This window comes from Cyclopterus lumpus, chromosome 19 (assembly GCF_009769545.1).
Source record: "Cyclopterus lumpus isolate fCycLum1 chromosome 19, fCycLum1.pri, whole genome shotgun sequence".
Lineage (NCBI taxonomy): Eukaryota > Metazoa > Chordata > Actinopteri > Perciformes > Cyclopteridae > Cyclopterus > Cyclopterus lumpus.
This window is the reverse complement of record NC_046984.1, coordinates 13,934,371-13,949,889: the sequence shown is the minus strand read 5'-3', so window position 1 is coordinate 13,949,889 and position 15,519 is coordinate 13,934,371. Positions and strand designations below refer to the sequence as shown.

General features: G+C 41.8%; 1 protein-coding gene across 1 annotated transcript in view; it reads right to left on the bottom strand.

Annotated features, from left to right (window-relative positions):
• prkcea (protein kinase C, epsilon a) overlaps positions 1-15,519 on the bottom strand; it is a 31,189-nt gene that overhangs the window by 8,498 nt on the left and 7,172 nt on the right. The window contains exons 2-8 of the mRNA XM_034559122.1: positions 7,658-7,721; positions 4,226-4,391; positions 4,103-4,137; positions 2,764-2,852; positions 2,349-2,478; positions 1,382-1,524; positions 371-473 (exon numbers count right to left, since the gene is read on the bottom strand). Coding sequence (XP_034415013.1) covers positions 371-473; positions 1,382-1,524; positions 2,349-2,478; positions 2,764-2,852; positions 4,103-4,137; positions 4,226-4,391; positions 7,658-7,721 — 730 coding nt within the window. The remainder of the gene's footprint in view (positions 1-370; positions 474-1,381; positions 1,525-2,348; positions 2,479-2,763; positions 2,853-4,102; positions 4,138-4,225; positions 4,392-7,657; positions 7,722-15,519) is intronic.

The window sequence follows — 15,519 nt, the reverse complement described above, 5'->3', positions numbered from 1 at the left end:
CTCCATGAAATAAAAATGGGAATCGTTCCACAAAGAGTGAAAAGTTAACTTTCATTACTCGGCTTGCAAAGTGTGAGATGACTAACTGTGACAAGCAAATGGCGGTGGGCGGTGGGGGATAATTCTTAGATAATGTACTTTTCGTCTTACATATACAAGGACAATAACACATTCAACTACTTACTTCTTAAAAAGGAGCAACAATATTATTCCTGAAATGGAAATACTACCTCTTACTGGTCAAATTAACACATTAAAAGAACATGCTGCTAAGAACTCATCTCGAAGGGCTTTGAAATGCCTGTTTGTGTCAAATCTGTGTTTTCCGAGTGTGTGTGTGTGTGGGTGTGTGTGTTGTGTTCAGTGTCACCCTGCTGTGAGGGGGAGGTGGGGACAGCTGGCTGGCTGAAGCTGATGTCCTCAGTCTGGGAGAGCTCAGGAGGAGACTGGGGAGGGTCCTGCCCTGGAGTCAGCTGGAGCGAGAGAGAGAGAGACAACACGGCCGTTCCTTTGGGCTGAACTCACAAAACCTTCAGCATGATACAAATTGTTTTAACATTTTTTGTAATTAATTGATTTTTAAATACTAAACAACTGCAGTCAGAAAGACCAGAAGGTCCAGCCGATCAGAGGCAGGTACCAAGCTTCACAAGGCTCTGATCAGGCACGGTGCATTTTAGCACTTTTTGTAATTGTTTTAAATGAGAATGAAGCGTAAGTATTTAGCGTTTATTTCTCATTGTGGTGGCTTTTGCTGGATATCTGTAGGTAGTAGTGGACACATAGTTGATATGATCTGAACGGAAAACAGCAGATAAGTTGTTTTCATTTACTCAAACTGTACTTTTAACTATTAGGTAGCGTATAGTTCATGGGTTGCGCTACAGCTAACGTTAGATGCAGCATACTGCAAAAGATCTGCTCAGAAAACATAAAAGCAGTGCCACATAATTCTGAGGGGAAACGGGATGAAAAGACATCAGTAATAATAGTCAGAGAAAAGTATAACTTCATTTTAAAAAAGGACCAAACCGCTGATATGGATCAAAAAGCGTGGGACTGAATCCGTCCTCTACAAATGCAGCTTACTGTGTTAATCCACATACATGAACAACGTATACAAAAAAAAAGTAAACTGCAGTCATCTTAATTTTTTTTTAAAACTTTTTTTCAGCCAATGGGCTGGGAACTCGGTGTTCCTCAAGCTTCCTCTACTCAAACAACGAGAAACGCTCATTAGTGTGAAAAAGCCCTGTGGTTGAAGCCGCCCTCGTGAAGTGTATTGATAATGTATGTAGGGTCATTTAAAAACCGTCGAACTGTTTTACTTATGGTAATCAAATTGACCTGGACCGAACACTGAAACGTCTTCCTCGCTCACCTTCCTCCTGCGCAGCGCGGTGTTGGAGATCTTGTCCGGCGTGACTCCCAGGTCGGCCAGGACCTTAGCGATTCCTCGGGCGTCCACACCGCAGTTAGGAGCAACATTGCTCTCACATCGCCTGTGCACATTCATCTTACAAACTGCACGGCAACAAAAGCACATGGAAAAGGTTCAGGTTAAACCCAGGAAGGCTTTCTGGATCAAACACCAGACTTTTTTATAAATTGTTGCCTTGTTAAAGACATCAATAGCAAACAGGTGTCGATCAATAGAACCGTCAATGCTAGTTCATGGTATTTTACTTTGAAAAACATTGTTTAGTAAATATATCACATATTTAAATTATTTAAGATAAATTCATTCATTCGTATTTTTTTTACACAGTAAAACTTATCTTGAGATGCTATTGCTGCAACTAGTGATTTAATTATCGACTAATCTTATTAATTATTTTCTCAATTAATTGCTTAGTGTATAACATAAAATAAAGTTTTCAGAAGTTTGCGTCTAGATCACGTTTCAAATTATTTATAAAACAGAGGAAAGCACGAAATCCTCACATTTGAGAGGCTGCAGCTTCCTAAAATCTGAACATATTTGACATTTTGCTTGATTGAAAAATTATTAAAATCAATAATTAATTAAAGAAAAATATTCATACACCTAGACAGATACCCATGGGATAGATATGGCTATCCTCCTTGGCAGAGATACAAATATATGTGTTGGCATTTATTATTAAACTGTTAACTGTGAAAATGTTTTTCATTTCATTGTGACTTAAAATGCTTTTATAAGATTAATTAATATTTATTGAAACATTAATTAATTAGTTTCTTTGTTCGCAGCCTTTAAATACTGTATATGCCCATTTAGGCTTCAGGGAGGTTGCGAAACACAAGCACCTCTAAAGGCATCCCACGTGCACCGGACACTCTAAATTCCCCACTGCACATGAACTCACCTTTGCACTGCAGTCCCTGCCTCATGAGGCCCCACAGCAGGGAGCCGCAGTGGTCGCAGAAGGTGGGGACCTTGTAGTTGTGGATACTGAACTTATGGGGCATGTTAACACTGAACCGCTGTGAGCCCACCTACAGAGGGAGACACACACACACACACACGCGCGCGCGCACACACACTGAGTGTTACAAAGAGGTCACTGTTGCATTATTGGATAAATAATACACGTGGATCAAGTGTTAGTACAGAGTGTACACATGTAACCTTAAGTAACACAGATTTATTCACCAAAGACCTGAATGGTGCCCATATTCAGTTTTTCCTTCATGATTATAAATGTTAAAGAGGACATATTCTTCTCTAAACAAATCTTTCATTTTTACCAACAACACTCTATGCGTGCTGTTTGCATGTACCTCTTCAGGCGTGTCCTCCTGCTTCTTCATACTGGCACACTTGGTGATGATGAGCTCATGGCAGCGCTTGTGGACGACGCACGTGCACACTGCAAAGCACAGCATCGACATCAATACATTTTTGGTTTGGCCTGTAAAATTTGATAATCAATATGTGATGTTATCGCTAATGATATCCCCGAGATTAGATGGACCAGGAAGAATAAAAGTTATGTTCTCGAGGGATTCCGGATGCAATCGATTTGATACACTGATTTCATATCCGAGCCAATACCGACCTCATTAAGGGGGTAGCGGCTGAATGTGACTGACCCACTTTAAAAGTCGAGATATAACTGTAGCAGTGTAAGCTAAACTTTCTTAAACAATAAATAATAACAGTGTTCTGTAGCTGCCACCAGTCCTACACATACAGTAGATGCTGCAATTAGTGTTGCAATGTGACGTGCACAGAGGTTAAATTGAGAGGGGAAAAGAGCGCTGGCCTCAGATTGATACTATCACTCCGAAAGACTCCAGATCTGCCGAGTGAAGCCAATGTGGAAGTGTCTTTAAGTCGTGCATTCTCTCTACTGACCAGCAGGGGGGCGACTCCTCCGGTTGCAAAAAATAAGTTGTGGTAACTTCTGTTCATTGGTTGCGTTAAAAAAAAAAGTGACACAAAATAGAGATGGCCCAAGTAGATAATACAAAGCAAAGGAGAGATGCTAGTCTGTCATACAAAGGTGATATGAAAAAAATTTTAATAGTTTTTTTGTTGTCACGCAGGGATGAAGCCCTGCTGACGCCAGAAAAAGGTGCCAAGTGGACACAGGCTCTTATTTATTAAAGATAATATAAAGTGATGCAGAAATGGCAGTAAAATTGAGGAACAAAAACTCTCTTCTCATGATTTGTGAGATGGGTCTCTATGGTAACACTGCCCAACACTCTCCGGACAAAACATTAATATCGGACGACCCAGTAAAACCTGGATAACAATGTTAAATGAATTATTTCCACAACATCACAATATGATTAGTGCTATGATTGTAATTTCCTGAGCAGCAATTAAGTGCCTCGACAAATGAGTTAAGGAGCACTTCCAGCTGAATGTTTAGCATGTTTGCTTCCACTGAAGAAAACAGGCTCAGAAACGGTAAAACTAAACCGATGTTCACAAGCATTTTTAATAGCAGATGTTGTTGGTGTAATGCAGGTCATCTGTGGCTCTGGGTGACGGTGGCTTGAGGCCAAATCACAGCTGTCATTCGGCAGCATGTAATCCCTCTTGAGTTCTCGTGCTTAAATAATAAATGATGTGCAGAGAAATTGGAAGCCGCCAGAGAAAAGTACTCACCCTGACACTGGTATCCCTGCTTCCCCAGCACGCCCCTATCAGATCACACACACATGAGGTTGGTTGAAGGAAACACAACAGCAGCTACGTTGGGGTCGAATATGTGTTTTTTGTTTTGCCTACCAGATAAAATCTCTGCAATGTGAGCAGTAGGTCGGCTGTCTCAGGTAGGTGGCCATGAACTTGTGTCCATTGACTTGATGGACGCGTCTTCGGACGGCGCCTTGTCGCCGGCGAGGGCCGATCCTCTCTCGAAACACCCGCTCCTCATTCTCATTGGTCCCAGTCGCTGTCAGAGTGAACACACACACACACACACACACACACACACACACACGCACACACACACACACGTTTATCAACAAAGATGTATCCCTCGAAAAGACACTTCAGAGCATTTGTGTTGCTGAGTAAGTTTTGAAATGAGAGTGATGTTTTCTCACCGGCCATTGATTTTACTTTCTGAGACACTTTGCACAAATACGGATGATTTCCATCATGTTGCTTGAGATGTTTAATCATTCAACAGCCTCTCATCTCCCCCTCCCCTCCCTCCCTCTTCCTCACACACACACACACCCCACACCTACCAGATGCCTATTTATACCTTCATGTGTGGGCACTAAAATGAAGGACAGCATATTAAAATACTCCTCCTCAGCGAGCACCATCCAACCAGACGTTCCTTTCCTCGCTGCATCTCCCCGGAAAGATAAATGCTTTCCGAGGGTAATCTTAAAACAAGAGAACCACCTCCACTCTCACTCCCACACACACACTCCTTCCCTCGGCGCTCCTGTCCTAGTTTGCCTGTCTTTCACACTCCCATCTCTCTCCTGGGTGCGTTATAGATGTGGTTACTGTTGAGTTCGATTACAGACAGGCTGTCTAGGGACCGCGTGTGTGTGTGTTTTTGAGTGTGTGTGTGAGAGTAGGTGTGTGTGTGTGTATCCAGGACAGATGGATGATGTATTATGTAAAACAAAGTGATCCCAGTAATGGCCTGTTAAGCTGTCTCCCCCCTCTCACCGACACCACCACCATCACACACACACACACACACACACACACACACACACTCACACACACAGGCGTACTGACAAGGAGGGGTGATGAGGCATAACAACCGCTAGGAGCGATCGTCGTGGAGACAGACGTACTCCGGTTCATCTGAATGACGGCCGTCCAGTAAACACACACATATGGACGGACAGAAGATTCAGAAACGTGGAGCCGACCAGCAGACAGCGAAGACAGAGGAGAAGGAAAAAGATGAACTCCAGATGGTGATTAAAACCAATGTTACATAAACATTTATAACAATACAAGAGTGGCCGTTATCCATCCGCTTCTCAAGCGATTGTAGATAGATTTGTGGAGAAAAGTCTGTTGAGATTAAAGGTGATCTAAACTAGGAACAACATTTTCTTATTGTTGATATGTGTGTGTCATATTCAATGTAGTGCTTTGAGGTATTGAAATTGTGGATGAAGTTGAAGTGACAGTTGAAGCGATGTCTGTGAAAGATTTAATACAACTAAAAAAGGTAGAAAAGGCTGTGACCAATTCTAAATCCATTTTTAACTTACTTCACTTATTGCTGCCAGTAAATGGCAGCAATAAGTGAAGTAAAGAAGTTTAAAATACAGAATAAGAATACAATAAGATTGTAATACTTGTTTTGTTTCACAGTAACATTAAATTCCTAATTTATAATTTGTGATACAGATACCTGTGAGCACTATTTACCTAAATATTCTAATAATATTTAAAAAAATAATCAACAACTTAAACTTAAATTTAAAAAATGGACTCAACAGATATTTGGTGGGGCAGATTCTAGCCTAAATAATAACTATTATATTATTATATCAAGGATATGTCCACTAACATGCATTAAAATAATAACATCCTCCCCAGTTTATAAAAATACAAGGTCTTTAAATGTCTTAAATTGTTAGTCCAAACATTCAGTTAAATCTCTATTATTAGTTGACTATTCGTTACAGCTCTTGGGGGAATACAAATTCTGCACTGAATCTATGTCATTAATTTCCAAGCACATAGTGCTGATTAACTTTAATAAATAAAATTATTTATTTATTTTGGGGTTAAAAAACAAAATTTCTCTGGTCATTTTTAAGGCTATCTTTTAATCTTTGAGGAAAGTGAATACAATTTTTTTAACAGGGACAGAAAAGAATGAAGAACCAGAGAAGGAGAGACTGCAGATGGTCAGATTAGGTCAGATTATTGTCTTTATTTGCTTCCTGAGAACAACAGATGTTCAAGGAGAGGAGAGGAGAGGAGAGGAGAGGAACAACTCTTTCCAGCCTCTGAAGCTGCAGAGAACAGATTGCACCAGGGTAAAAAAAGGGAAAGAAATCCGCTAAAAATACCACCTCTTCCTCTAGTTCTCACACTCCATCTCTCCATTCCTCCTATCAGCACACACACACACACCATTTGTTTTTATCAGCATACATTAACATCACGAGCACTCATGCCAGCTGAAGTTCAGGAGTGGGTGGGGAGTGGGTCGTGAGGTCACCACAGAGTGTCCAATCATCGATGAGGAGGGCAGGACTCTGACCCCTGAGTCTGCATATGTGTGTACGTGTGTGTGTGTGTGTCTAATCCGTGGCTCAATCTCACCTACTATTTTAAGAATCTACTCCCTCTCTCTTCACCCTCTACTGCTCTCTTTATCAGTCATTATACAGAGAAACTACACTGCTGCATACACATATATATTATATTATATATATATATATATATATATATTTACTGGAAAGTAGAGAACCATTTCTATTTATAACCAGGTGTGACGATACCCAGGTGCAGGTGAAAACCACTCTTATCGTGCAGCATGTGACTGAGCGTGTGTGTGTGTGTGTGTGTGTAAAGGGTTAATTGAGAGAGCTGTTTCCATGTTTAATGAGTACAAACAAATAGAGGAGAAGGAAATAGAGAGCAAGAGAGAGGAGGAGTAACTTCTATGAATTCTGTTATCTAACTTTCTAGGAAAACAGGAAGTAATCTTTCCATCGCACTCCGTAATCGCACTCCGTAATCGCACTCCGTAATCGCATACGAACCGCGCTGTTGGCGTAAAAAATAAAAAAGAGTACGCCGTGCATTCACACCGCATGATCACAATATTAACGTGTTAACAGCATTTAGGTTGATATGGTGAACAGCTGCTTATTCATCAGGTGTATATGACCCAAAACTGTAACGTTTCGGCTCTCGTTGTCGGCCACAGGAGGCAGCTGTTTTCAGGGAATAGAGCTTTAATAAAGTGGTGCACATGGGGAAACATTGAGAAGCTAAAGAGACAGATCTTTCCCACAAGAGTTGGGCGAAACCAGAGCTTAAAGAGAAGTGAACATCGGACTTACTTTTGCTCACGTACCAAGAAACGCGACTCCTATTGAATGCTGATGTTTCTCAAATGGCTGGATGTGTACTTTCCGACCGGCGCAGGCGTGCGTGTCTGCATGTGTGGTAGTTTCCTTTCACTGGTAAAATGGTGCGTTGGTGTGGTGGTTTTACCTTCAGTAGAGGATCCGGACAGATCGATGACCACGTACACCTTCCCCTCCGGCTCCAAGTCAATCTGCAACAGACAAAAGAAAATGGATAGAGACAGATAGAAAATCAGTGAGCTGAACGGTGAACACAGCAGGGGGGGGGGGGGGCTTCCCTACAGCACAAACAAACACACCACCGCACATGGAAGAGGTCATTAGCTTCCCCCCCACATCATATCTGTATCTGATATGTTATCTGCATTAATATTCTTCCATCAGGGCTTCTCATTTATACCTGGTGTTTATCAGCATTCTGGTTGTCTCCAATCTGTCATGGTGATCCGGTCTCAATGTGCAAATTGGGCAGCAGGAGCTGGCAGACTTTAAATATATGACACATGACGTCTCTTAGCTTTTTGAAGGCTTGCTTAAAATAACAGAAAGTCACAAAGTTAGAGGAGTTGGATGGCACAGCCTCCAGGAGCAATATGGGCTTCAGCATCTGGACCAAGGACACTTTGATATGCAGACTGGAGGGATGGAACCATTAGTGGACAACCTGCTCTACCTCCTCAGCCAAAGTCAATATAACTGATGAAGCTACCGTGTATTTAATGGCTACAGGTGAACGATAATTTATTCATCTAGTGTGTGTCGCAATCATTTAACAGTTCCATTTATCCCTTCCTGGGTAACATTTCCATACAGCGATTAATAAGGTATAACATTAACTGTCTGCATATTATCGTAGCGGATATTCTGTTACTTTTAACTGGAGCAGCGATAAAACTATAATAAAAGCTAAATCCATTTGAAAAACAAAAAAAATGATTTCCTCCTCAAGAGTCAAATCCGCTTTCTTGACCCAATGTTCTTGTGCTGGAGGAGTTTGCAGCCAAACACATTTGCAGCATTGCATGTTGGACAAAGTATTGCTTGTGGAGTCTCATCCAACCTTCTTATTTTTAGATCGCCAGTGAGCCCAGTCCTCTCTGAGTCAACAGGAAAAGTGTTAAATGGTAGCAATTGATTTATTGTGTTATTTTCCTGTGGATGTTAAAAGACTAGTTGGAGGATAACTGAAGGGGAAGCACCTGAGTTATAATCCGTCAATCCTCTATATATTCGGCATAAATTATAAACAAACTGAAATGAATGAAAGGTGATTAAATCACCATATTTTCTTTTGTATTATTCATTGACATTTTAAAAAAAGAGATGTTTACAAACAATGAGTTTCTTTGTGTTTGCGCAGGTGTTATCAAAATGGAGGCTAATTTATTCTGGGAACAGGACAAGAATAAATGTTCATGCTCAAACATAATACCTGATAAGCAAACACACAATCTCCATACGCACACGACTTATTCAACAAATGATGACATCACCCCCCCTTCAATATCCAAGTGGAGAGATTAGAGGGAGTGCAACAGAGAGCGCCAGAGAGACAGACGACACAAGAAGAGAGAGTGCAAGAGAGAGTGAGAAAGAGGTTTAAATCCTCAGTTAAGCTCTGGGACAGCAGCAGATCCTCTTATGCAACAGTCAGACTCGCACACACCCAGCGAGAGACACACACACACACACACACACACACACACACACACACACACACACACACACACACACACACACACACACACGTACATGTCCATGCATTGCTAAACATGAGACACAAAGAACGCACAGAAGCCGGCGTCAGACACGCTGCATACATCTCATGGCAAAGGCACACAATCACGTGGAGAGGAATCCGGTGTTGAGATCTGCAGCAGGACTCAGGACTTGTATGATAGATCATATGGAAACCTCAGTCATAGGCGCTGAAATAAGTGCTGTTATCAGATGAATAACTGGAATACACAATAAACAGGAGGAGGAAGAGAAGATGTTTTGTTGGTGTTTGGTTGGATATTTGTTACTGCAGTGTAGGTCCCTTACACAGAGGATTAAAACAGATTTATTCTAACTTATATTGCCTTATATTTCCAGTTCCCGACAATTCTACCGACTGTATTTTTCCTTTTTGGTGTGTGAAAATAAAGTTGGCAACTAATAGACCTGTCGCAATCATTACATAATCGCGATCATTTGAGCTGACTGCGATCATTTTGCAAAAACTTTGGATTTCGCAGTCGAGAAAAATTAAATTAAGTGTGCCAACAAACAGAAAATGACTGAGGTGCGATTCCATCCGCTGGTTTGAGGCCATTTCAATCCAGCTATTTAAATTAGATAATTACATTACATTACATATCTTTAGCTGACGCTTTTATCCAAAGCGACTTACAATAAGTGCATTAAACCACGAGTACAAACTCAGAGCAATAAGAATCAAGAAAGTAACATTTCTTCAAGAAAGCCAAACTACAAAGTGCTACAAGTAAAGTGCCATCAAAGTGCGACCAAAGTGCTACTTTCATTATTCAATGTATAGTCGGTAAAGATGTGTTTTTAGTTTCTGGCGGAAGATGTAGAGACTTTCTTCTGTCCTGATGTCAATGGGGAGCTCGTTCCACCAATGAGGAGCCAGCACAGCAAACAGTCTTGATTTTTTCGAGTGAACGTGCTGGGGTGTGAGGGTGGACCATGTCCTGGGTGTGAGGGTGGACCATGTCCTGGGTGTGAGGGTGGACCATGTCCTGGGTGTGAGGGTGGGCCATGTCCTGGGTGTGAGGGTGGACCATGTCCTGGGTGTGAGGGTGGACCATGTCCTGGGTGTGAGGGTGGACCATGTCCTGGGTGTGAGGGTGGACCATGTCCTGGGTGTGAGGGTGGGCCATGTCCTGGGTGTGAGGGTGGACCATGTCCTGGGTGTGAGGGTGGACCATGTCCTGGGTGTGAGGGTGGACCATGTCCTGGGTGTGAGGGTGGACCATGTTATGGGTGTGAGGGTGGACCATGTCCTGGGTGTGAGGGTGGGCCATGTCCTGGGTGTGAGGGTGGACCATGTCCTGGGTGTGAGGGTGGACCATGTCCTAGGTGTGAGGGTGGACCATGTCCTGGGTGTGAGGGTGGACCATGTTATGGGTGTGAGGGTGGACCATGTCCTGGGTGTGAGGTTGGACCATGTTCTGGGTGTGAGGTTGGACCATGTTCTGGGTGTGAGGATGGACCATGTCTTGGGTGTGAGGGTGGACCATGTCCTGGGTGTGAGGTTGGACCATGTCCTGAATGTAGACGGGACCCGATGCGCAAGAACCAATGTTGTGCAGAGAGAAGAGGAGGGGACCCAGGGCGGAGCCTTGAGGGACCCCCGTAGTGAGAGGGCAAGGTTCAGACACAGATCCTCTCCTAAATAACATTAACATGTTTGGATGAATAAGTAGTGTTAGTGCCAAGGTAGCATGTAAGTGGTCAAGCATTTCTTTAGCTGGGTGAAGTGATGGGGTTCTCCGTGACCTTTGGCCCTGGGGGCCGTTCTCCCCCTTGCCTCCCAACCACGGCCTGGAGGCTGAAGCAGGCTAAGTCCCTGTTGCATATTAACTTTGGAAGATAAAACAAGTAGAGTGGAAGGGATTGGTCGATTGACCAGTTGAAAGAAAATTTATCTGCAGCTATTTTGACAATAATTGATTCATTGTTTTTTACAGCATAAATGTCAATACATGTTCTGCCTTACTTTGTCATTTAACCATTTGTATACCTTTGAGTTTCTATTTTTTATTAAACAAAAAAAGACTTTTGAAGACATCACTTGGGCTCTGGCATGTTTTGATGCCATCTTTCAATTGAATTACTTAGTTAATTGCATCCCTTACGTTAAGGAATATGAAGCTAAATATAATACAAGGCACAGAGAATGTAGCACAGATGCTCATACGTGCAGTATCATCCTTTTGTGACATGTATAACACATAACAACTGCATGGGATTTGTGACCTATAAACTCCATTGGATTCTTGATGTCTACCCTTGAAAATGATGTGCTAATCCCCAAATGTAACCTCTTGCATAACGCTGCATCTCAGCGGGGATTTCAGCTGAAAGATAGACTCAGAGTGATTTGGAACAGGGTGGAGCAAATAGACAGCACCATCATTGATGTTGTGCTCGGGATCCTGAGGTGGCATGCCAGCCCCAAAAAAAACAACTGAACTGCTCTGACGTCCCAAATTACTGGACACTTGAGCTGTGAGTTGCCTTCAAGCTCACATTTTCTATCCAAATCAAAAAGAATTAGTACTACACAGTTATTGAAGATACATTAAGTCCATGCCAGTGTTGAATATCACTATATATAGTAAAACAATCCTCTAAAACCCAGGACACTGGACATTATTGTAGACAGGCAATGCAGATGCAACCCAGCATACTCACAGGATTATTTATATTCCCACTATGATTTGTATGCTTAAGCAAATTTGCTCAGAGTGGGAGCAAAATTGGATAAAATCCATTTAAAAAGCTTCCCATATAGCCAGCGCAGCATTGATTGCTTAGAATCACAGGCTGGATTATAGTTATAGTCACATTTATTAAGTCTGGTGTTGTCATAGAAATTAATTGAACAACTGGCTATTAAGATGCACGAGGACGTGAATGTATTCAGAAATGTTATAAGACAGAAATCCTTATTTTTCGAATATCTGAGAATGACGTTAGCTCTGCAGTATTTCTATGGTTACCATTCTAGTACAGTGTAACCATGTATCCTAGCAACAGACGTTTCTATGGTTGGAGTGCTGCTTTATATTTTTGGGGGGAGCTTGTAAAAAATACTGAAAATTGCTAAGAATCAATCAATAAATGAGATAATGTAGACCGAGCTTGTTTTTATGTTGCACTGTTATTAAAGATGGTATTGTGATAACAACCAGCTTAAAGGCACAATTTACCAAAACTACATATTTGTCATCTTTCCTGTAGTGCTATTTACTGTATGTGTGAGTCTCTTTAATCCACAGTGCACAGTTGCAATATGTTGTACTGTATTGGTGGAAAATAGTTCCACAATGGAAAATAATAATAGAAAATATCTATTTTTGTTGTGATTTGGGTAAACTGACCCTTTAACCTTCGCCCAGACTTCGTCCACAAGACGGTGAATTTCATTCTTGGCAGCTGAAAATGCAAGAAGGTAAATACTGACCTACTTTATTTATTTTTTTACATTCTTTTGTAAGTGATTAATGGACAGAGTAGCAGATCATGAGTAGCTAATTAGGCCAAAAGATTTTTGTGAGTGAGCCGGCATCCACAATAACTGGGCTTTATACTTGGGATCCTGTTTGTCACACTACCAGATTTCCACAACATGATTATCACGGCCACAATAGTTCATGATAGCTGTATGTTATCTCAACAGCTATAGAAATTTTGTTTTAATTGAATTATTAATTTGTATTAATAATAATAATGCTATTATTAACATAGGAATACTTTACCCACAAAATGAACATTTATATTTGTGAAGAGCGCTTTCCCCGCGGGCCTCCGCGGTGAACACAGAACACTTCTGCATGCTCAGCCACACTACTGCGAGTTTGGACTTGTCCAAAGCGTTTAAAATAGTACGAGACATGCGTTTGGTGAGTGGTGAGCATACGACTGGATAAATACGACTTGCATTGTACTGCACAAGTCGAGTGAGAGTTCGTACGCGGGTGTTTTGCTGTTGTTAAACAATTTACTTAAATTCATTTACAGATTCTCAGTTCACTGTGGAGGCATGTGAGAAAAATGAAGTTTTCTCAAATAATTTATGGTAACGCGGGGGTGAGTAATGGTTATGCGAATGACCATTTTGGGGGTAAAGTAGTCATTTAATGTTATTATTTACACTTGTGCCTTTCGTCACTTGTCTGCTGTGAGGAACTCTACTGGAATCAGCCGGCAGTCTCCCTTCCTGTGATTCTCACAGCTCACCTGTCTCTATTTGAACTGCCACATAAGCCCAACCCCTCAGCAGGTAATTCAAGACCAAACAAACACCAATACACGTGTGCTATTGTAAAATCGAACATCCCTATGGCCTTTTTAATGAAATCAAGTCAACTGAGGGTTGAACTGAGCCTGAAAAAGGACAAAGGTGCGTCGCATAGTCTAATCATGCAAAAGTCTAATCATTGCAGGTCGGGGTTGGGACAAAACAAAGCTTTGCTATACAAGCTGCACTAATCAATATTTGTATACTCTGCTTCCAATGGATCAAATGACACGTGTAATAATTAATATGAGAAAAGGCAAATGTTGTGATGGAACTCACAGAGAATTATCACCTGGCTCTGCAGTTCACCTCAGACCGGCGGAGCGTCGCAGAGCCTTTTAGCGTATTGTGTTGTTCTTCTTCTTTTCTACCACTGTGGCACCACACAGAAAGAACTGGTGAACTTCGTGGACTATTTAGCAACTAAAGAGAGAGATGTTTCCCTGTTTACCAAAAACAGAGCTGAAAGATTCATCAGGTGACCTCAAACATGATTCCAAATAAATGATAATGTTGCTCCGTAACTGCTGGTCGGTCACCTTTTGGATAACAATTTAACTAAACCTATTTAAGGTGATAATATGCCATATGTCAAATGGCCAGAACTCAGTTAATACAACTTTTAAATACCTGTGTCTTTATTCGACCACTGTGGGCAAAACGGTGAATTAATGACAATATTGCATTTGCTATACCAAGCATCAATTTAATGAAGTACCTTTCAGGTATATAATTCCCCATTTAATCTCAACATTCAACTAAGACTGTTTCACAATGGCATTTCCAGAGAATGCACTTAATTATTAAATATTTTGGGGGCGGCAACTAATGATAATTGTTCAGTCTATTAAACGTCAGAACATGGTGAACAAGGCCCGTCACAATTTCCCAGAGCAAAAAGACCAAAAGATATTCAACTTAAAATTATATTAAACTGAGAACCTAAACCAATTTGGCCTGAAAATTGGCATAAAATCATTAACTTCCTAAAAACTGTTGATTTATTTCCCATCAGCCCAGTAATAGATACATGCATTATAGTTTCAGCACTGATAGAATGACAGAAGACTTTTTATTCACATCACCACCCGTTAAAGGAACTGTAACTTGACTTGGATTTAACCTGCTGTGTGCAGACACACACATGCACTGAGCTGCCCGACAACAAAAGATGGGAGGAGAGAGAACTGGAGAATCTAGTTCGCCTCATTAATCTTGTTAGTCCAATTAGGACACCGATACAGCCAGGGAGACGGATAACTTCACAAACCCTCTCACACGCACACACACATACACACACACACACAAAGCTTGAGTGTGCATGTCTGGGGATTTTAAAATAGACTTCGGAGGGAAGTTAGCGTTAAACACACATACAAGCTCTCTCTTGCGCTCGTCTCTTCACCACACATACAAACGCACACACACACAGACGCACGTACACACATGCACACACCATATGCAGCAGCACAGAGAAGCACTCAACCAAGCAGACGGGGCACTCAAAGCTTGTATTATATCAATACTGTGGAGCTAACCCCCTCCCACTCTTCGTCCATCTAGTTCACTATCTCTGTCCAACCAGACAGCTCTCTCTGTCTCTCTCAGGAGCGTTTAGTCTCAGTGACAGCCTCCCACATCCATCTGTCAAATAACAAATTTCGGGTTTTGAGAGAGCTCGACCGCATTCACACAATAACATGTGTGTTTCTGTGTGTGTGTGTGCGTGTGTTTGCCCTTCTTTCTATCACTCGGTGGTGTGTGAGCGCGTCCGGCCTGCAGACACACTCAGGAGGCCCATGCTGAGTGAGACAGCATGAGAGTCATGCATCTTTAATGTAACATCACAGATGGCTAATAATGTAAGAGGAGCGGAGCTGAGCGGCAGTGGTGAAAGGGTTGGGGGGGATTCAACAAAGGCCGCCCCCCCCGCCACGATTGACAGGTCCAACCGT